The 22,021-nt window shown below is 45.8% G+C and overlaps 1 protein-coding gene across 2 annotated transcripts; it reads right to left on the bottom strand.

The window, feature by feature from the left end:
- Positions 1 to 372: 372 nt before the first annotated feature.
- LOC119291807 (sphingoid long-chain bases kinase 2, mitochondrial-like) lies at positions 373 to 3,688 on the bottom strand. 2 transcript variants are annotated; one of them, XM_037570614.1, is made up of 12 exons: positions 3,483 to 3,688; positions 3,312 to 3,388; positions 3,091 to 3,144; positions 2,928 to 2,987; positions 2,768 to 2,845; positions 2,601 to 2,647; positions 2,475 to 2,515; positions 2,087 to 2,174; positions 1,898 to 2,012; positions 1,674 to 1,796; positions 1,495 to 1,595; positions 373 to 904 (listed from the first exon to the last, which is right to left on the bottom strand). In XM_037570614.1, exons 1-12 carry the CDS (start codon positions 3,637 to 3,639, stop codon positions 775 to 777), a joined length of 1,071 nt encoding a protein of 356 aa, XP_037426511.1. In that variant the 5' UTR covers positions 3,640 to 3,688; the 3' UTR covers positions 373 to 774. The 2 variants fall into 2 exon arrangements, with proteins under 2 accessions (XP_037426511.1, XP_037426512.1); XM_037570615.1 differs by having other exon boundaries at positions 2,087 to 2,171.
- Positions 3,689 to 22,021: the final 18,333 nt, after the last annotated feature.

The raw sequence follows: 22,021 nt of genomic DNA, 5'->3' as shown, positions 1-22,021 counted from the left end.
ACGCTAGTGGAGTACGTACTATCTTTTTACCCATTATTATCAATGGGCAGTTGGATTTCCAAGCAACAGCCACGATATTCCTTGCGTAGTAAGAGTACGAGAGGGACAAAGACAGGAGATTCTGTCAGAGAATCACTTCACAACAAAGACTCTGTTCGGCCCAGGTTTACAGATAAATGTCCCGGGATCAAATCGCTACTCCAAAAGAAGCACTAGATTATTTTCTCACACTTGTGGAGTACACTCAACAAGGGGGCAGAGTAAAAGTTATCTGATTTGTGTGACAGTGTTCCGCGCAATGCGTTAAAAGCTTTCGCGACAACGTTTACCTTGGAAGTTGGAAGTTGGGAATGCCTCAACTTGACACTTCAGTTGTTCGAACAACAAGCAGCCGTATTATTGCACGCGGTACTTACAAGACTGAAGAAACAACTGTTAAATTTACACTCATGCCCAGTTCGGCCCCTGCGCTGTGATTCTACAGCTTGTCTATGAACACCAACGACTGAGTATTCTATGCTGCGTGCGTACAGGCATAGAATTTACATGGTGGGTGCTGCCGCGCAGCACTACTTTGTTTCATGTACGTACTACCTGACCAGAAGATGAGTAAGTGGAGCAACCCGATTGTCGTGCCATCTTAAGCTAGCGTAACAGGAGGACGAACGTGGTGATCTATGTCACAACAAATTGACTAGGTGGACAGTGCAAGTCTGCCAAGGATCATGCGTCTTCTGTTCGTCGAAATCCTACAGGAAGAAATAGCACAGCGGTCTAGCTGAAGAAATCTACTGCACCAGGCAGAACTGAGAATTTGGTCGGAAGAAAACCAAAATGCTCCCCGTCAGATTGCACAAAGACGTTGCCGTTAGGCACCACTTCTGCCACTTCAATTGATTGAACCCTGCAACAGCAATGCTGTTAGTTAGATGAAGACAACTACCAAGATTTTTGAATCAAACTGTGCTTGCTGTGTTTCAGAAACACCTTCGGAAATCAGAACAATGATTACTACTTCAACTAACTGTTCCAACTAGTGTTTTGAAAAATAACCAAATGCGCTTAGCAAAGCATTTTCACATTACCACGCGCTTCCATAAAAAAAATCGTGTTTGGCTAGTTCTTACATCAATGGTCAGAGGGCTTAGGTATTGTTCAAAAAAAAAATACATCAAACTTTTGGACCTTTGCCAGACATTAAGATATTATAGCAAGCAGTACTAATGAAGAATGGTAAGAAATACTAGAGTAATCGATCAACATAAAGATGTGTTAGGAGGTTGGCCTATATGTTCAAACGTTCCAAGCGCCCAACTACCTTCCTTGGGAACATAAAAAGCAATATGCTCTCTGCAGTATCTGTGTGTTTTCCATGCAGGTATTTTTTTCTACAAAAGGCACATCACCCAAGTTCACAGAATCATTTCAAATGGTATTGTACTTATACTTCAGCCTCGTGAGCAAGAACCTTAACAAAACTCAAGATTCTGTTACCTTATTGATGACACGCCATTCACCGTTAAATGTGTGCCTCCATACAGCCTATGTAGCTTAAGAAGAAAAGTGTACCACTTGAAATCTTGTAGAATAACAACCTGTAAAACACCTTACAAGTTACCATAAGTGTGCCATTTACTCAAAATTGTAAAATTAAATTTGACTTGCTTAGACACCTGAAGGTCACCGCTAAAAGGATCAGCTGTTGGAGTAATATTCATGCCACCACCAAAGTACTTGGCATTTCCTACGCATAGAGCAGTGACTTTATCAACTGTTCTCCATTCTCCTCCATTCACCTATTATACGTGTTATCAAATTGCAGAGGTCCAAAATTACATGGGCAGAAAAAGCTGTATAGTGGAACTCACTTCAACGCAAAAACTACATAAAAGCTCACCTTTATTCTCAAATCTCGATTACTATGTCCCCAAAAGCCTCTTAGAGCTCCCAGAACATAACATAAGTTGCCAAATCTCTTGTACATAGAAGCAAAATAACCTGCCTTGGCACTCCTGTAGACATAGTAATTTTTCAAATTCCAATCTATACACCGAATTTCATGTTTCAAATTGTCATATCCACTTACAGATGGATATCAGCAACATTTATAAAGAAATGTGGATCTCCATTTGGACCTTCCATCATGCCAATGTCTAGTTTTGATTTAACTCCTGCTGAAAAGGTTTACCTGTGAGTCTGAGATGTTGGGCATACAATTCCATTGAGTCTGAGTACACAGGTATTTGATCATGTTGGTCTTGGTTTCATAATTGTCACAAAACTGGGGAAGTTATCACTGAAATGTTGAGTTTACAGTGGCTAGAACTTTATCATCTGGTATGGCTATCCGCAATGATGAGACAGAAGATACGAAATTAGTTTAATCCGGTTACTATATATCCGTGTACTTTACTTGCTAACAGAGAAAGAATCAACATAGATGCTATATGAGAATAAAGTAGCAAGGAAGAAACCTCTCACAATTCGATCAATCGCCTGACGGGGATCATTTGACCTGGTTTAACAAGCAATGACATGTTCCAATGAAAATAGAGGTTACCAAACCACAAGGGCATATACAAGAATGAAAACACAATTACCAGCCAAATGTCCTAGCAAAGTCTGAGCCGGTTCCAAGTGGGATGAGCTGCAAAAGAAAAACAAAGTGCATCATGTAAACATTACAGAACACCCTAACAGTTATGTCTCAAAAGACAAAAAGGGCAATCTCCTTTTTTTCAGCAAAGCAACAAGGTATGCCACTCACACCAAGTGCCGTCAAGTGATCAGGCCCTCGATCAAGAGCACGGACCGGGCTTCCTTTCCAAAAGAAGCCATTCACCACCTGCACATGTGCTCCCAGTGTCAATTGCAGGAAATGTCAACAATTTGCACCAATATCGTACCAACACGCGACGCACAAATACCTCATGAAGCGTCCCATCCCCGCCAACGGCGATCACAGCATCAGCGCCATCCTTTATAGCCTAAGGCACGCACAAGAGGACCAGTGTTCACAGAACAGTGGGAACCCCATAGTGGGAAAATTAACAGGTGATGATTGAATTTGATATGAAGCCAGGCACACACCTCCCTCGTGACATCTATGGCGTGCGACGGGCCCGAGGTGATGCACTCGCAAATCTGATCGCCCGATCGATACCCACAAAGGCACAAAGCAAAATATTCTGTGAGATCACCGAGTTATTTACCAGCGGATCTGAGCCCAAGCGTGGTTTCGCACGGCAATCGGAGCTTGCCGTTGTGGAGTGAGGTGGTCTGCGGGGATCTACGAGCTCTCAGAGGCTTACGTTGCATTGGTCGGCGAGGCGGGTGCGGAGGAGGGGGAGCAGCTGCTTCCACTGCTTGCCCGTCCGGCCATTGGCGCCTGCACAGCGGGATCCGCGCGACGCGGACGGCGTTTAGAGTGGAGATACGTGGCCGGGGGTGGGGTGGAGGGGGAGTCTACGGGAGGGGCGTACCGGAGGGGTTGACGACGAAGACGAAGTCGCGGCGGTGGCCGGAGGAGCCCGTGGCGGCGGCGTGGTCGGAAGCGAGGCTGACGGCGCCCAACTGGGAGCGGCTGCGCGAGGCGCGCGGCCGGATCAGCGCCGGCCTCGGCGTCGCCGGCGAGGCCATGACGTCGCCGTTGCTTTATCCCGATTTGACTGTGGAGACACACGCACGAGAGGGATGCTCGACGAAAAAGGCGCCGCTTAATGTAGTACGTTTTCCTCAGGAGAAAGCAGGTTTTCGTTGGGTTGGTTTTTTCAAGAGTAAAATGCATCATAGATTCTAAAATTATTTTGGAGGTGTGTCAGTTTAGTCCTATAATTTCGGAAAACAGTTTTTGATCCTAGAACTATACGAGGTGTGTTAGTTTAGTCCTATAATTTGAAATGCAATTTTGAATTCTAAACTATGTTAGGTGTGTCAGTTCAGTTCTATAACTTCGAAACATCAGTTCGGGTCCCAAAACTATGTAAGTCTACTCATCTCATCTCATAACCTTGCATGACCACAAGTGAGGAATTATTGCGGATGTCGAACGACGTGGAGCAGTGCGTAGAAACCACGAAGCTGGTGCAAAGGTCAGTGAGAGTAACGTGGCCCCGACAGGAGCTACATGTGGGTAGCAATTGGACGCTGTGTGACGTGTTGTTCTGCTACTGCGAGGTGAGTCTGAGATGACCGGTTTACTCTTCGCGCTAGAGCTCAAGCCATCATGCCACTAATGGCCTCTATACTGTCGCCTCTGTGCATTCTGTGTGGGAGAAGACGAGTGGCGAGACAACGCTCTAGGGATTTTCTTGCATATTTACCTTTGATAAGTAAACCTGGTGAGTCCATTGGGTCAATGTGTCAACATTCCAACCACCTCCAACTGGCACGAGCGATGGGTCATTGCTGGACATGCAAGTTTAGGACCCGAGATAAACAAACTTACATAGTTTTGGGACTCAAAAGTGTAATTACGAAGTTTTAGGACCTGACACATCTTCAATAGTTTTGGGACCCAAAACTGTAATTTTAAAGGACTAAACTGATACACCTTCAATAGTTTTACGACATAAAACTACAGTTTTGAAGTTATAGGACTAAATTGACACACCGCTAATAGTTTTAGGACTTAAGATGCATGTTACTCTTTTTCAAGATGCCAAAGGACATCTTAGATCTGACCATTATCAAAGAAAATGGTAGCAACTATACAACAACTTTGCTACAAATCCAACGTCAGATTTTCGATCATGGCAAATCAAACATTTTTCATATCAATTATAGTTGTGGCGAGGAGGGTAAATTTCTTTTGGATTTGACATACTTGCTAAAGAAAATTGCCATCATCATAACAACTATAATTGTCATGGAAAACATTCGAGTTGGCATGGACTATATAATTTGCAATGTCCACTGAAAGAATTTACCATGCTTCCGGTATCATAATTTGCCATCACAAACTTCAGATTTGTCATGATCAAAAATCTGACAATATTTTTAATGAAAATCCAAAATAAAATTCCATTGAAAATCACACTTTGTACGTCATCTGCCGAAGATTGAAAATTGCACTAAACCAACATCAAACAAAGCGGACGCATGCAAATGTGCTCACCATACCAAATTTTACAGATCGTAATAATCATTCGCTACTTGAGACGAGGTCTAGAAATGACAGAAGAAACATCTGTTGAAGCATCATCCCATGCAACACAGGCTTACAATCCATCAACATTGGTACAGAGCGCTAGAGAAACCGGACCATGCCACCGAACATCACTAAAGAAGACGTCGGCGTCACCCCACCAATGGCCGGCCAATTTCTATCTTTGATAGACAAACCAACAGCCAAGTTCTGAGGAAAGCCAATAGATATGGTGACAAAAACTCTCAAGGTCCTTCATTGAAGCCAGATCAGACATTGTCGAGGTAGGAAGAGGACGGAGATACATTACTCCAACATGTCGTCTTCACCACATCATTGACGCTGTCGGGGAAACAAAAACCTAAAGAAAGAAATGGACACGTCCACACTCCTCTTGCCGCCGATGAGGCCGCGGGTCGGGAACAACACGACGACATGAGGGAGACCTTTGGTGGAATGGTGTGATGGAAATATGCCCTAGAGGAAATAATAAAATGGTTATTATTATATTATCTTAATCATGATAAATGTTTATTATTCATGTTAGAATTGTATTGATCGGAAACATTAATACATGTGTGAATACATAGACAAACACTGTGTCCCTAGTGAGCCACTACTTGACTAGCTCGTTGATCAAAGATGGTTAAGGTTTCCTAACCATGGACATGAGTTGTCATTTGATAACGGGATCACATCATTAGGAGAATGATGTGATGGACAAGACCCACCCATTAGCCTAGCATAATGATCATTCATTTTTATTGCTATTGCTTTCTTCCTGTCAAATACGTATTTCTTCGACTATAAGATTATGTAACTACCGGATACTGGAGGAATGCCTTGTGTGCTATCAAACAGCACAACGTAACTGGGTGATTATAAAGATGCTCTATAGGCATCTCCGAAGGTATTTGTTGGGTTGGCATAGATCGAGATTAGGATTTGTCACTCCGAGTATCGGAGAGGTATCTCTGGGCCCTCTCGGTAATGCACATCATAAGAAGTCTTGAAAGCAAAGTGACTAATGAGTTAGTTACAAGATGATGTATTACAAAACAAGTAAAGAGACTTGCCGGTAACGAGATTGAACTAGGTATGAAGATACCGACGTCGAATCTCAGTCAAGTAACATACCGATGGACAAAGGGAATAACATATGTTGTCATAATGGTTTGACCAATAAAAATGTTCGTAGAATATGTAGAAGCCAATATGAGCATCCAGGTTCCGCTATTGGTTATTGACCGGAGAGGTGTCTTGGTCATGTCTACATAGTTCTCGAACCCGTAGGGTCCGCACGCTTAACGTTCGATGATGATTTTGTATTATATGAGTTATGTGATTTGGTGACCGAATGTTGTTCGGAGTCCCGGATGAGACCACAAACATGACAAGGAGTCTTGAAATGGTCGAGAGGTAAATATTGATATATAGGATGATAGTATTCGAACACCGGAAGTGTTCCGAAGGGTATCGGGTACATATCGGGTCACTAGAAGGGGTTCCGGGCACCCCCCCGGCAAAAGATATGGGCCTAATGGGCCAAGGGGGGGAAACACAGCAGCCAGCAGGGGCTGTTGCGCCCCCCATATGGGCCAAACCAGAGGAGAAGGAAAGAGGGGAAGAGAGAAGGAAGGGGAGGGATTCGGCCTCCCCCTTCCTTCCCTCCTCCCTCATCCTTCCTCCTACTTGGGGGCGCCCCCTTGCTGCTCCCCTCCCTCTCCCATCTATATATACATGGTGAGGGGGCGCCTAGAACACACAACAACATCTGTTAGCCGTGTGCGGCGCCCCCCTCTGAGATTACACCCGCGATCATATTCTCGCGGTCTTAGGCGAAGCCCTGCACGGATCACTTCACCATCACCGTCACCATGCCATCATGCTGACGGAACTCATCTACTTCCTCTACACTTTGCTGGATCAAGAGTTCGAGGGACGTCATTGAGCTGAACGTGTGCAGAACTCGGAGGTGCCATACGTTCGGTACTTGATCAGCCGGAACGAGAAGAAGTTCGACTACATCAACCACGTTGTCAAATACTTCCGCTTTCGGTCTACGAGGGTACGTAGACACACTCTCCCCCTCTCATTGCTATGCATCTCCTAGATAGATCTTGTGTGAGCGTAGGATTTTTTTTAAATTGCATTCTACGTTTCCCAATAGTGGCATCAGAGCCAGGTTTGTGCGTAGATCATATGCACGAGTAGAACACAAAGAGTTGTGGGCGGTCATAGTCATACTGCTTACCACCAACATCTTATTTTGATTCGGAGGTACTGTGGGATGAAGTTGCCCGGACCAACCTGACATGATCACGTTCATGAGACCAGTTCCACCGACAGACATGCAACTAGTTTTGCATAAAGGTGGCTGGTGGGTGTTTGTTTCTCCTACTTTAGTTGAATCGAATTAGACTACGACCGGTCCTTGAAGAAGGTTAAAACAGCAAACTTGATGAAACACCGTTGTGGTTTTGATGCGTAGGTAAGAACGGTTCTTGCTAGAAGCCCGTAGCAGCCACATAAAACTTGCAACAACAAAGTACAGGATGTCTAACTTGTTTTTGCTGGGCATGTTGTGATGTGATATGGTCAAGACATGATGTGATAAATGTTATTGTATGAGATGATCATGTTTTGTAAGATATCTGACAACCGACAGGAGCCTTATGGTTGTCTCTTTATTGTATGAAGTGCAAATGCCATGTAATTTCTTTACTTTATCACCACGCATTAGCGATAGTTGTAGAAGCAATAGTTGGCGAGACGACCACGACGTTACAATGGAGATCAAGGTGTCAAGCCGGTGACAATGGAGATCATGATGATGCTTTGGATATGGAGATAAAAAAGCACAAGATGATGATGGACATATCATGTCACATATTTTTGCATGTGATGTTTATCTATTATGCATCTTATTTTGCTTAGTACGGCGGTAGCATTATAAGATGATCCCTTAACTAAAATTTCAAGGAATAAGTGTTCTCCCTGAGTATGCACCATTGTGATAGTTCGTCATGTTGAGCACCACGTGATGATCGGGTGTGATAGACTATACATTCACATACAATGGGTGCAAGACAGTTTTGCACATGCGGAATACTCGGGTTAAACTTGACGAGCCTGGCATGTACAGACATGGCCTCGGAACACTAGAGACCGAAAGGTCAAACGTGAATCATATAGTAGATATGATCAACATAGAGATGTTCACCATTGATGACTACTCCATCTCACGTGATGATCGGACGTGGTTTAGTTGATTTGGATCACGTATCATTTAGATGAGTTGAGGGATGTCTATCTAAGTGGGAGTTCTTAAGTAATTTGATTAACTGAACTTAATTTATCATGAACTTAGTCCTGATAGTATTTGCAAATTATGTTGTAGATCAATAGCTCGCGTTGTAGCTCCCCTATGTTTTTGATATGTTCCTAGAGAAAACTATGTTGAAATATGATAGTAGCAATGATGCGGACTGGGTCCGTAATCTGAGGATTATCCTCATTGCTGCAAAGAAGAATTATGTCCTTCACGCACCGCTAAGTGACAGACCTATTGCAGGAGAAATGCAGACGTTATGAATGTTTGGCAAGCTTGATATGATGACTACTTAATAGTTAAGTGCACCATGCTTATGGCTTAGAACTGGGACTTCAAAAACGTTTTGAATGCCACAAAGAATATGAGATGTTCCAAGAGCTAAAATTGGTATTTCAGACTCATGCCCGTGTTGGGAGGTATGAGACCTCTGATAATTACTTTGCCTACAAGATGGAGTAGAATAGCTCAACCAGTGAGCATGTGCTCAGAATGTCTGGGTACTACAATCGCTTGAATCAAGTGAGAGTTAATCTTCCAGATGAGACACTGATTGACAGAATTCTCTAGTCACTATGACCAAGCAACTAGAACTTCGTGATGAACTATAATATGCAAGGGATGACGAAAATGATTCCCGAGCTCTTCGCAATGCTGAAATCAGCGAAGGTAGAAATCAAGAAAGAACATCAAGTGTTGATGGTTAACAAGACCACTTGTTTCAAGAAAAAGGGCAAGATAAAGGAAAGGGAACTTCAAGTAGAACGATAATAAAGTTGCCACTCCCGAGAAGAAGCCCAAAGCTAGACCCAAGCCAGAAACTGAGTGCTTCTACTGCAAAGGGACTGGTCACTGGAAGCAGAACTACCCCAAATATTTGGTGGATAAGAAGGATGGCAAAGTGAACAAAGGTATATTTGATATACATGTTATTGATGTGTACCTTACTAGTGCTCATAGTAGCCCCTGGGTATTTCATACTTGTTCGGTTGCTAAGATTAGTAACTCGAAACAGGAGTTGCAGAATAAATGGAGACTAGTTGAGGGTGAGGTGGCGATGTGTGTTGGGAGTGGTTCCAAGATTGATATGATCATCATCACACACTCCCTATACTTTCAGGATTAGTATTAAACCTAAATAAATGTTATTTGGTGTTTGCGTTGAGCATAAACAAGACCGGATCATGTTTATTGCAATACGGTTATTCATTTAAGTCAGAGAATAATTGTTATTATGTTTACATGAATAAATCATTCTATGGTCATACACCCAAGGTGAATGGTTTATTGAAATCTTGATTGTAGTAATACACATATTCATAATATTGAAGCCAAAAGATGCAGAGTTGATAATGCTAGTGCAACATACTTGTGGCACTGCCGTTTAGGTCATATTGGTGTAAAGCACATGAAGAAACTCCATGCTAATGGGCTTTTGGAATCACTTGATTATGAATCATTTGATACTTGCGAACCATGCCTCATGGGCAAGATGACTTAAACTCCATTCTCCAGAACATTGGAGCGAGCTAATGACTTATTGGAAATAATACATACCAATGTATGCGGTCCGATGAGTGTTGAAGCACATGACAAGTATCATTATTTTCTCGCCTTCACAGATGAGTTGAGTAGATATGGGTATATCTACTTAATGAAACACAAGTCCGAAACATTTGAAAAGTTTAAAGAATTTCAGAGTGAAGTAGAGAATCATCGTAACAAGAAAATAAAGTTTCTACGATCCGATCGCGGAGGCGAATATTTGAGTTACGAGTTTGGTCTTCATTTGAAACAATGTGGAATAGTTTCACAACTCACGTCACCTGTAACACCACAACGTAATGGTGTGTCTGAATGTCTTAACCATATTCTATTGGATATGGTGCGTTCTATGATGTCTTTTACCGATTTGCCTTTATCATTTTTGGGGTTATGCATTAGAGACAGCTGCATTCACGTTAAATAGGGCACCGTCTAAATCCGTTGAGATGACACCGTATGAACTATGGTTTGACAACAAACCAAAGCTGTCGTTCCTTAAAGTTTGAGGTTGCAATGTGAAAAAACTTCAGCTTGATAAGCTCGAACCTAAATCGGAAAAGTGCATCTTCATAGGATACCCAAAAGAAACTGTTGGGTACACCTTCATAGATCTGAAGGCAAGATCTTTGTTGTTAAGAATGGATCCTTTCTAGAGAAGGAGTTTCTCTCGAAAGAAGTGAGTGGGAGGAAAGTAGAACTTTATGAGGTAATTGTACCTTCTCTATAATTGGAAAGTAGCACATCATAGAAAATTGTTTCCATGATGCCTACACCAACTAGAGAGGAAGATAATGATAATGATCATGGAACTTCAGATCAAGTTGCTACTGAACCTCGTAGGTCAACCAGAGCATGATCCGCACCAGAGTGGTATGGTAATCCTGTTCTGCAAGTCATGTTACTAGATCAATACGAACCTACGAACTATGAAGAAGCTATGATGAGCCCAGATTCTGACAGATGGCTTGAGGCCATGAAATCTGAGATAGGATCCATGTATGAGAACAAAGTATGGACTTTGGTGGACTTGCCAGATGATGGGCAAACCATTGAGAATAAATGGATCTTCAAGAGGAAGACGAACGCTGATGGTAGTGTTACTATCCACAAAGCTCGAATTGTTGCAAAAGGTTTTCGACAAGTTCAAGGTGTTAACTACAATGAGATTTTCTCACTCGTAGCGATGCTTAAGTCTGTCTGAATCATGTTAGCAATTGCCGCATTTTACAAAATCTGGCAAGTGGATGTCAAAACTGCATTCCTTAATGGATTTCTTAAAGAAAAATTGTATATGTCGGTGTTCTGGGAACCAGGGTACCCAGACTTGCCTACCTGCAACCCACCGCATGGCTTCATCAATGGCCTAGTATGGCCCATCTTCAGCACCAACAACACAAGACCCTCGCGAGGGGCCAAGCTTCACGAGGCGGACGACACCAAGACTTCTGGAAGGGGCTGCCTTCTTAGGCTGGCTCCTGAGGAGTGGAGATTTCTATGCAGGCCCTCACCTCGTGAGGTTCGGGTGACGCAAGCCATGAAGACCAAGGCCAGACGGGCGGCAGGGGGCGCAGAGCAGCAGGTTTCCTCTTTGGTGCTAAAGAGGCAAGCACAGATGCAGAGTCCCGAGGCATCAACCAAAGGTTTCCATTTCCATGCAACAAGATCAAGACTGCCAGGACGGCAGGACGGAGGTCATCGCCGAGCCCACCACGGCATCACGACCAGAAGCTTTGCATGCGAAGACCACCTTTCGTCAGGATAAGATGTACTAGTTGTCTCCCTTCGAATTTGGTCGTTGTGGGATCCCTTCCCGCCTTCATTTTGGGAAGAGGACCAATGCCACTATAAATATGGCCTAGCCACAACCATAGAGATGGGATCGGGATCCAGTCGATCCTCACCCTCACCAGCTCACCCAAGCACAAGAACACACCTCCTGAGGTTGTTCCTCAACTGTACTAGTTCATCCTCATCCCACCTTGAGGCTAATCCACCACAAAGTAGGAGTAGGGTTTTACACCGCAAGGTAGCCCGAACCTGGGTAAACTGCCTTGTCACATTTCCTTCTAGTTCATCGAGCTAGGCCGTGATATCGACGAGTTGGCAGACTGGGAAGGTTGAGTTCTTCGCACACACCCTAGAGTTTGAATCTATCTTGGGTCTGCGGAGCCCTGAATTCAACATTTGGCGCGCCATGTAGGGCTGCATCGCAGCCTCTCTTCCTCCAGTCGATTCGCCACTGTTCTGCCATTCCCATGGATGATGCTCGTCGAGTTTGCAATGAGCGCCGGATTGCCCTCGCCGCCCGCATCGCCCAAACAATGCCGGTGGGAAACGGTGCCCCCGCCATTCCCCGTCACTTGCGGAAAATGCCTCCACCGGCCCCGCAACCCATGAGCAGCAGGCTTTTCGTCGCAACATCTTTCTGTGCGGCGAGACGGGCGCACCGCCACGCCATCGCTGACTCCGGCTGCTACTTCATCTTCCCATGCTCGTCATGGCCTGGCGAACGTGCAGGCTGCGCTACTCATTGCACGTGAGCTTATGCGCTATCGCCCGGTCGGCAACCTCTACGAGGACTGGCTAGACCGCATCGCCGAGCTTGTCAGCGCCGCCGGAGAGTCCCCTACACCATCTCACTTGCTGCCTCTCCTGCCGCCCGCTGCGGGTTACATGGACCATGGTGCACCTCCTCCACCTCCTAGGCAGGATGCCATGGTCAATCCAAGGCGCGAGGTTCCTCGACACGACCCGTCGCACAGGGCGCCAGCGTGCGACGAAGCAAGCTACCAAGTGGTGCAGCAGCCTCAAGAAGAGATGCGTGCGCTCCCAGCACCGCCGCGTCAAGACCCGTGCTACCCGAGGTGGTGGCGCGCGAGCACCAAGACCTGGCTCCACCTCCACGACGGGTTCCCGTGAGCGCGGCCTGCTACCGTGCATTTACTCCGAAGCTGCGCCGCGTCGTCTTGCCTAGGAACTTCAAGCCAGACCTGCCTCCTCGCTATGACGGCACCCCCGAACCTGCCGAGTTCCTGCAGCTCTATGAGCTAAGCATCGAGGCGGCTAACGGTGACGAGAAGGTCATGGTGAACTGGTTCCTCATGGCCCTCAAGGATGGCGCATGCTCGTGGCTCCTGAACCTCCCTGCAAGACTGATCTCCTCTTGGGATGAGATGCGAGAGCGCTTCATCGCCAACTTCCAGGGCACCCGTGACCGCCCACCGGCTACGGGTGACCTGTGCCGCATCAAGCAACAACTAGGAGAGTCCATACACAAATACATCCAGCGCTTCAACAACATTTGCCTCAAGATTCCCAAGGTGTCGGACGAGGCCATCATCTCGGCGTTCACTGATGGCATTCGGGATGTCAAGATGAAGGAAGAGTTCGCCATACACGAGGACCTGTGCACGGCTCTGGAAGTGTTCAACATGGCGACCAAATGTGCGAGGGCCGAGGAAGGTCGCCTCTCCCTCCTGGAGCTCCTGGAAGCTGACCCAGAAGATAAGAAAGCCAAGGCCAAGGATGTGAAGCGCAAGGGGCTAGCTGTGCTTGCAGTCGAGCCCGAGATGAAGCGCGGCTGCGACCACCCGGAATTATCCAAGAGCAGTCGCCCATTCTACGTCTTCCACAATGTACACAACCACAACACCAATGACTACCAAGAGCTAAGGGCCATCCGCGACGGGCGTCTCGGTCATCGCCCCGAGCACAACGACTGTGGCTACAGCCATGGAGGAGGCTGAGGCGGAGGATGCTGGGACAACTGCGACCCCCGCCCGGACTGGCGCGACCAGCCTCATGAGGACCGCTGGCAGGGCCAGCCTCGTGAAGGCCCCTGAAGGGATCATTCCTCAGGGCAACGCTGGCTTCCCCTGCTGCCACCACCACCAAGAAGTAACGACCACCACCACCAAGATGATGGGGTTGGGGGCTTCCAAGAGCGTCGTGCTATCGCTTGCATCATAGGCGGTGCTCAGGCCCCAGCCTCCCATCGCATCTTCAAGCAGCTCGCGCGCGAGGTGAACGCAGCCCTCCCCAAGGTCGAGGCGACGTGTCCGCTCAGGTGGTCCAAGTACACCATCACCTCCGACTCTGCTGACCAGTTCAAGTGCGGCGCCACTACCGGCACCCTTCCGATGCTCTGCTTGCTCACCATCAACAACGTCCTCGTCACCAAGACACTCATCGATGGCGGCGCGGGGCTCAATGTCCTCTCCGTCGAGACGTTCGATAGGCTCCAGGTGCCCTACGACCAGCTCCTTCCCACCAAACCTTTCTCGGGAGTGTCCGACGGGTCCACCACCCCGCTAGGGCAGACCCGCCTCCCTGTCACCTTCGGCAAGCGCGACAACTACCGCACCGAGCTCATCGACTTCGACGTCGCCCACATTCGCCTCCCGTACAACGCCATCCTCATATCCGGCCCTGGCTAAGTTCATGGCTGCAACACATCATGGCTACAATGTCCTCAAGGGTCCAAGAGGTTGCGTCATCATCACGGTCGCCTGCGACAAAAAGGATGTGGTGTGCTCCCTTGAGCGTGCCTACCAGGCGGCGGCAGTCCAGAACCCATATGACGAAGGTGCCGCCTACTTCCCTGAGGTCATCCCTGTCGGTGTCAAAATCGGCGGATCTCGGGTAGGGGGTCCCGAACTGTGCGTCTAAGGCTAATGGTAACAGGAGGCTGGGGACACGATGTTTACCTAGGTTCGGGCCCTCTCGATGGAGGTAATACACTACTTCCTGCTTGATTGATCTTGATGATATGAGTATTACAAGAGTTGATATACCACGAGATCAGAGAGGCTAAACCCTAGAAGCTAGCCTATGGTATGATTGTTGTTGTTGTTGTTGTGTACTACGGACTAAACCCTCCGGTTTATATAGACACTGGAGGGGGCTAGGGTTACACAAAGTTGGTTTACAGAGGAGGAGATCTACATCCGAATCGCCAAGCTTGCCTTCCACGCCAAGGAGAGTCCCATCCGGACACGGGATAAAGTCTTCTATCTTGTATCTTCATAGTCCAATAGTCCGGCCAAAGTATAAAGTCCGGCTGTCCGGATACCCCCTTATCCATGACTCCCTCGGTAGCCCCTTGCTACGTCTTGAGCTAGCGTTGGTTTTCCCCGAAGAGGAGAGGGTGATGCAGCAAGTGTAGCGTAAGTATTTCCCTCAGTTTTGAGAACCAAGGTATCAATCCAGTAGGAGGCTCCTCAAAAGTCCCACGCGCCTACACAAACAAACTGAGAACTCACAACCAACGCAATAAAGGGGTTGTCAATCCCTTCAAGGCCACTTGCAAAAGTGAGATCTAATAGAGATAGTATGATAAGATAAAATATATTTTTGGTATTTTATAATATAGATGCAAAAAAGTAAAGATGCAAATAAAAGTAGATTGAAAGCAAATATGATAAGAGATAGACCCGGGGGCCATAGGTTTCACTAGAGGCTTCTCTCGAGAGCATAAGTATTACGGTGGGTGAACAAATTACTGTCGAGCAATTGATAGAAAAGCGAATAATTATGACGTTATCTAGGCATGATCAAGTATATAGGCATCACGTCCATAACAAGTAGACCGACTCCTGCCTACATCTACTACTATTACTCCACACGTCAACCGACTCCTGCCTGCATCTAGAGTATTAAGTTCATAAGAACAGAGTAACGCATTAAGCAAGATGACATGATGTAGAGGGATAAACTCATGCAATATGATAAAAAAACCCCATATTGTTATCCTCGATGGCAACAATACAATACGTGTCTTGCAACCCTTTTTGTCACTGGGTAAGAACACCGCAAGATTGAACCCAAAGCTAAGCACTTCTCCCATGGCAAGAAAGATCAATCTAGTAGGCCAAACCAAACCAATAATTCGAAGAGACTTGCAAAGATAACTCAATCATACATAAAAGAATTCAGAGAAGATTCAATTAATATCCATAGATAAATCTGATCATAAACCCACAATTCACCGGATCTCGACAAACACACCGCAAAAAGAGATTACATTGAATAGATCTCCACAAGAGAGGGGGAGAACATTGTATTGAGATCCAAAAAGAGAGAAGAAGCCATCTAGCTAATAACTATGGACCCGTAGGTCTGTGGTAAACTACTCACAACTCATAGGAGGGGCAAGGATGTTGATGTAGAGGCCCTCCATGGTTGATTCCCCCCTCCGGCAGAGTGCCGGCGAAGGCTCCAAGATGGGATCTCGCGGATACAGAAGGTTACGGTGGTGGAAATTGTGTTTCGTGGTGCCCCCGGATGTTTTCAGGGTCCGTAGGTATATATAGGAGGAAGAGGTACGTCGGTGGATGCCCAAGGGGCCCACGAGACAAGGGGCGCGCCCTACAGGGGGGCGCCCTCCTATCTCGTGGAGGCTCCGGCTGTTTCTTGACTTGCACTCCAAGCTCTTCGGATCTTGTTCGTTCCAAAAATCACGTTTTCGAAGGTTTCATTCTGTTTGGACTACGTTTGATATTCCTTTTCTTTGAAATACTGAAATAGGCAAAAAAACAGCAGTATGGGTTGGGCCTCCGGTTAGTAGGTTAGTCCCAAAAATGATAATAATGTATAAAATAAAGCCCATAAACATCCAAAACAGGTAATATAATAGCATGGAACAATCAAAAATTATAGATACGTTGGAGACGTATCAAGCATCCCCAAGCACAGTTCGTGCTCATCCTCGAGTAGGTAAATGATAAAAAGAGAATTTTTGATGTGGAATGCTACCTAGCATAATTCTCAATGTAATTTTCTTTAATGTGGCATGAATATTCATAAAATAACATGGCATGAATGTTCATAAAATAATAAAAAATAAAAGTTCATAATGACATAAGAAATAGTAATACTTCAAGCATACTAAGCAAGTAATCATGTCTTCTCAAAATAACATGGCCAAAGAAAGTTATCCCTACAAAATCATATAGTCTGGTTATGCTTCATCTTCATCACACAAAGTATTTAATCATGCACAACCCCGATGACGAGCCAAAAGCAATTGTTTCATACTTTAATAATCTCAAACTCTTTCAACTTTCACACAATACATGAGCGTGAGCCATGGACATAGCACTATATGTGGAATAGAATGGTGGTTGTGGAGAAAAAAAAAGGAGAAGATAGTCTCACATCAACTAGGCGTATCAATGGGCTATGGAGATGCCCATTAATAGATATCAATGTGAGTGAGTAGGGATTGCCATGCAACGGATGCACTAGAGCTATAAATATATGAAAGCTGAACAAAAGAAAACTAGTGGGTGTGCATCCAACTTGCTTGCTCACGAAGACCTAGGGCATTTTGAGGAAGCCCATCATTGGAATATACAAGCCAAGTTCTATAATGAAAAATTCCCACTAGTATATGAAAGTGACAACATATGAGACTCTCTATCATGAAGATCATGGTGCTATTTTGAAGCACATGTGTGGAAAAGGAGATAGTAGCATTGTCCCTTCTCTCTTTTTCTCTCATTCTTTTTTTTCTTTTTTTTCTTTCGCCTTCTTTTTTTGGCCTTTCTCTTTTTTTTTCTTTTTTTTTCTTTTTGTAAAGTCCGAAGTCTCATCCCGACTTGTGGGGGAATCATAGTCTTCATCATCCTTTCCTCACTGGAACAATGCTCTAATAATGAAGATCATCACACTTTTATGGATTTACAACTCAAAGCTAGAACAAGATATGACTCTATGTGAATGCCTGCGGCGGTATACCGGGATATGCAATGAATCAACAGCGACATGTATGAAGATTATGATGGTGGCTTTGCCACAAATACGATGTCAACTATATGATCATGCAAAGAACAATATGACAATGATGGAACGTGTCATAATAAACGGAACGGTGGAAAGTTGCATGGCAATATATCTCGGAATGGCTATGGAAATGTCATAATAGGTAGGTATGGTGGCTGTTTTGAGGGAGGTATATGGTGGGTGTATGGTACCGGCGAAAGTTGCACGGTACAAGAGAGGCTAGCAATAATGGAGGGGTGAAAGGGTGCGTATAATCCATGGACTCAACATTAGTCAAAAGAACTCATATACTTGTTGTAAAATTTAGAAGTCATCAAAAACCAAAGCACTACGTGCATGCTCCTAGGGGGATAGATTGGTAGGAAAAGACCATCGCTCGTCCCCGACTGCCACTCATAAGGAAGACATTCAATAAATAAAATTGTGCTCCAACTTCATCACAAAGCGGTTCACCATATGTGTATGCTACGGGAATCACAAACTTCAACACAAGCATTCTTTAAATCCATAATTACCCAACTAGCATGACTTTAATATTACTACCTATCGGGGACATACCTCGCGGTATGACCCGGCCGGAAGTATGACCCGGTCGGACTTGGCGCTTCACTGATGACCCGCCGAAGGACAGGCGACTCACGGGTCTGGCGGCTCACTGGTCAGACGACTCACGGATGACCCCGACGGCGGGTCACATAGAAGACTAGGCCCAAGGCCCAGTAGGCCGGCTCATATTATGGTGGGCCGGCTTAAGACAGAAGGCGTGAGGAATATTTCCTTTATGAGGAAGCAAGACCTGTACTTGTATCTGACTTGTAATAGAGAATAAGTTAGTTCTAATCCTTATAGGACTCTACATGTAAGCCGCCCCTTCAACTTATATAAGGAGGGGCAGGGCTCCCCAAAGAGGGACAAGCAACAAGAAACAATATCTAGGGCTAGACTCAAAGAGCCGGCTTACCGGCGTCTCCCTCATGAACATAATGAGACCTAGCCACAAACAACATGTAGGGTTGTTACCGGATGATGTTTCCCGGGACCCGAAGCTGTCTAAATCCTTGTCTTGTGTGTTGCGTCTCTCTATTCCGCTCAACCCCTTCAAGCTACCACATAGATGCATTGGCCTCGTGACTAAGTCCTTACATTAGGACATCTGCCGTGACAATTCCACGACAGTTGGCGCCCACCGTGGGGCTCGCGCACGATGGTGTTGAGTTCTTGGAGGGATCTCTCACAAGGATCATGAAGCTCGCAATTTTCCAGAGGAAGAAGAACCAATTTTTGAAAGATCTATATCAATTACAAGTACAAGTTTTCGGCAGCAGTATTTACAAGATTGAGATCGAGAATATTTAGGGTCGCATCTATGCATCGCTGCGTCCTACGACTCGCCGAAAGCCGGCAGGAGATGATTTCGGTTGTGCGCTGCTGCGCCGCAGAGCCGCCGAGATCGGCAAGAGATCGGTTTCGCTTAGATAAGCCACCACCTCACATCATCTGCCAAAACAAGCAGGTTCCATCGACCGAAGTAGGCTCATTAAATTGGTACTCATCCGGATCGATCTAAAACAGGGTAATCAGCAAGTCGCCGTCGCAACAGCCGTCCAGGTCGGAGTTATTCTGGAGACCTCGTAAACCGCAGTGCATGACGTGTGATTGACAAGTTTCAATGCGTCTGGACGTCAGCCGTTCTGCCGAGTTGTCGTTTGCACTTCCCAAGAAAATCAAAGATAGCTACTGCTAGTACTCCCTCCATTCCATAATGTAGTGCCTATAGATTTTTGTAGAAGTCAAACTTTGCCAACTTTGACCAAGTGTATAGAGAAAATTGTCTACATCTACAATACCAAACATGTATATTTTGAAAATATCACTCACGATGTATCCAATGAGATGCATTTGATATTCTAGATGTACCTACTTTTCTCTATATACATGGTCAAAATTTTTGTAATGTTTGACTTTTGTAAAAATCTATAGACACTACATTATGGAACGGAGGGAGTAGTATTTACGAGTTTGATCGCTGCTACTACTGGTCAACCAAAAGCTAAGTTGGCAGCCCGGAAAAAATGCTCAGCATAAAAAAAAGTCAAGGAAACAGTCAAGAAAGGAAGAGGCAGACGTGCAGTTTCCGAAGATGCCCACGACCCGAAATCAATCGATACGAGGATAAATCATGGCAGCAAAAGAAAGGCTAGCGGTGCAGGTCAAATCCACCAAGTTGTCACTGCTATTGTTTTTTTAGACGTGAGGGCAAAGGAATAAAGAAACAAGCATCATTGCATGTCACGAGTCCCTAGGTTTAATGGAAAACTACTCTGGATGGAAGACAAAGAATACTAGCGCATCAATTGCTACTAGTAATAGCACCAAAGTTGTCAGGCACAGGTGGAGGACACGTTCACGTTTGCACACATACAGGTTGCATAGCCAGCACACGCACACGCAAACCGCGCTTGAAGGGTCTCCACTCGTTCGTCCAAACTGACAGGACACGTGACAGAAGCTTATGCGCAAGGGACGGCCAGGCCGCCAGGGCACGCAGTAGTACAGGCTCATGTGGAGATCCATTAGTACAAATCGTGTGCACTTCTGAAGGCCTCAAGGGAAGAGTCCGCTACAGACTCACCTGCCCGGCTGGTGCTGTTTCACTCTGTCGACACAGGCGGGTTACCACAACCACAAGCTAACTCCGCCACCTTGAGCCGCCCCCTGCTCCATTGACTCGCCGTGACTTGCCACGTTTAATTCGCCGTTGCCTGAGCCGCGCCTGCAGCGCGATGACCCGCCAGGGGCGTGTTGAACCGCCCCCTCCCTCTGTGTGCACACACGTGCCGTAAAGACTGTGACGGCTGTGTAATACCAAAGCGAGACTACAAACGCTATTGATGGTTGCATAGTATTACTAGTACTAACTCTTTATATGAGCGAGGATTCACAAGTCATCATCAACCCTGCGGCTGAGTGTCATCCGATGAAAAATACGAGAGTGCGTGTTAAAGCATCATCATGCATCGGCGTCTGCGCCCGCTTGCTGTTGAATGGCTGTGCGCAAGCCGCCACCCGTGCAGCTCGATCTACATCAACACGACGTGATTGACTCGCCGTCCGTGTGGTTTACTGCGCTTGTTATTGATTCGTCAATCTGTTGCAGGCTTACAACACCGCGGCCGGCTCATCTGTCTGCTCCCGCAGCCGACTCGACCGTGATTGATTTAAGCTGCACCGTGGTGATCATCAACTCCGCGGTGGATAATTTTTGGCCTAAATATGAGGTGAAATCCATCCAATATATTTTTTATATATTGTTTTCTTTAAAAGAGCAATTACTCTGGTTTGCGATGTTGTTGAGGCAGGACAATTGTTCACTACATCAACACGACGTGGTTGACTCGCCCGTCCGCGCCGGCTTACAACACCGCGGCCGGTTCATCCGTCTATCTCTCGCGGCCTGGTCTACATCAACACATCGGGCCGCACTTGTCTGGATGAGCTGTTTATTGAGTATGAGCAAGTCACTACTTGGGAAGCCCGGTTTTCTTCCAACAAATTAGAGGCAAATTATCATATATTATCAGCTGCCGTCTGCAGTGGATGGTTCAATGGGTAGGTGCACAAGTCGCCGCACTGCAGTTTGGTTAACTTCAAACAGTCAGTTGGAAGGAGCCATTGGCCGAGTTGCTGACATGGCTCATACGGGATCATTTATAACCCGCCGCAGTCACCTCAACCTTCTGTGGATTCACATCGCGCTATCAACGCCAATGATGTATACCTTCTGCTATGGTCAAATATGGAGCATCTCAAGCCAATTCTTCGAGTCGTCTTGAGACTCGGGGGTTACAATGGTATGACTCGGCAAAATTAGCCAGTTTTAATGAATGCAAGAACTCCGGGTCATTGAAGGGAAAAATAACCCGGGCCCCTGAGATTACTGCTAGATCGATGAAAATTTAAAAGCCGTCAGAAGATTTCCGGCTCAAAATAAGGACTCTGGTTTAAAATCCGGTTCAAGAGACATCTTTCTCCCACAAAGCACTGAAGCTCTCAAATCCGGTTCAAAAGCCGGCCCAGGGTAAATTTGTCCCTCACAAATTTCTGAAGCTCTCAAATCCGGTCAAAATTCGGCCCAGGGTAAATATGTCCCTCACAAATTTCTGAAGCTCTCAAATCTGTTTCAAAATCCGGCTCAAGGTAAATTTGTCCCTCATAAA

The sequence above is a fragment of the Triticum dicoccoides genome, chromosome 4B, assembly GCF_002162155.2.
Source record: "Triticum dicoccoides isolate Atlit2015 ecotype Zavitan chromosome 4B, WEW_v2.0, whole genome shotgun sequence".
Classification (NCBI taxonomy): domain Eukaryota; kingdom Viridiplantae; phylum Streptophyta; class Magnoliopsida; order Poales; family Poaceae; genus Triticum; species Triticum dicoccoides.
Note: the sequence above shows the minus strand (reverse complement) of the source record. Positions and strands in the feature narration are given on the sequence as shown.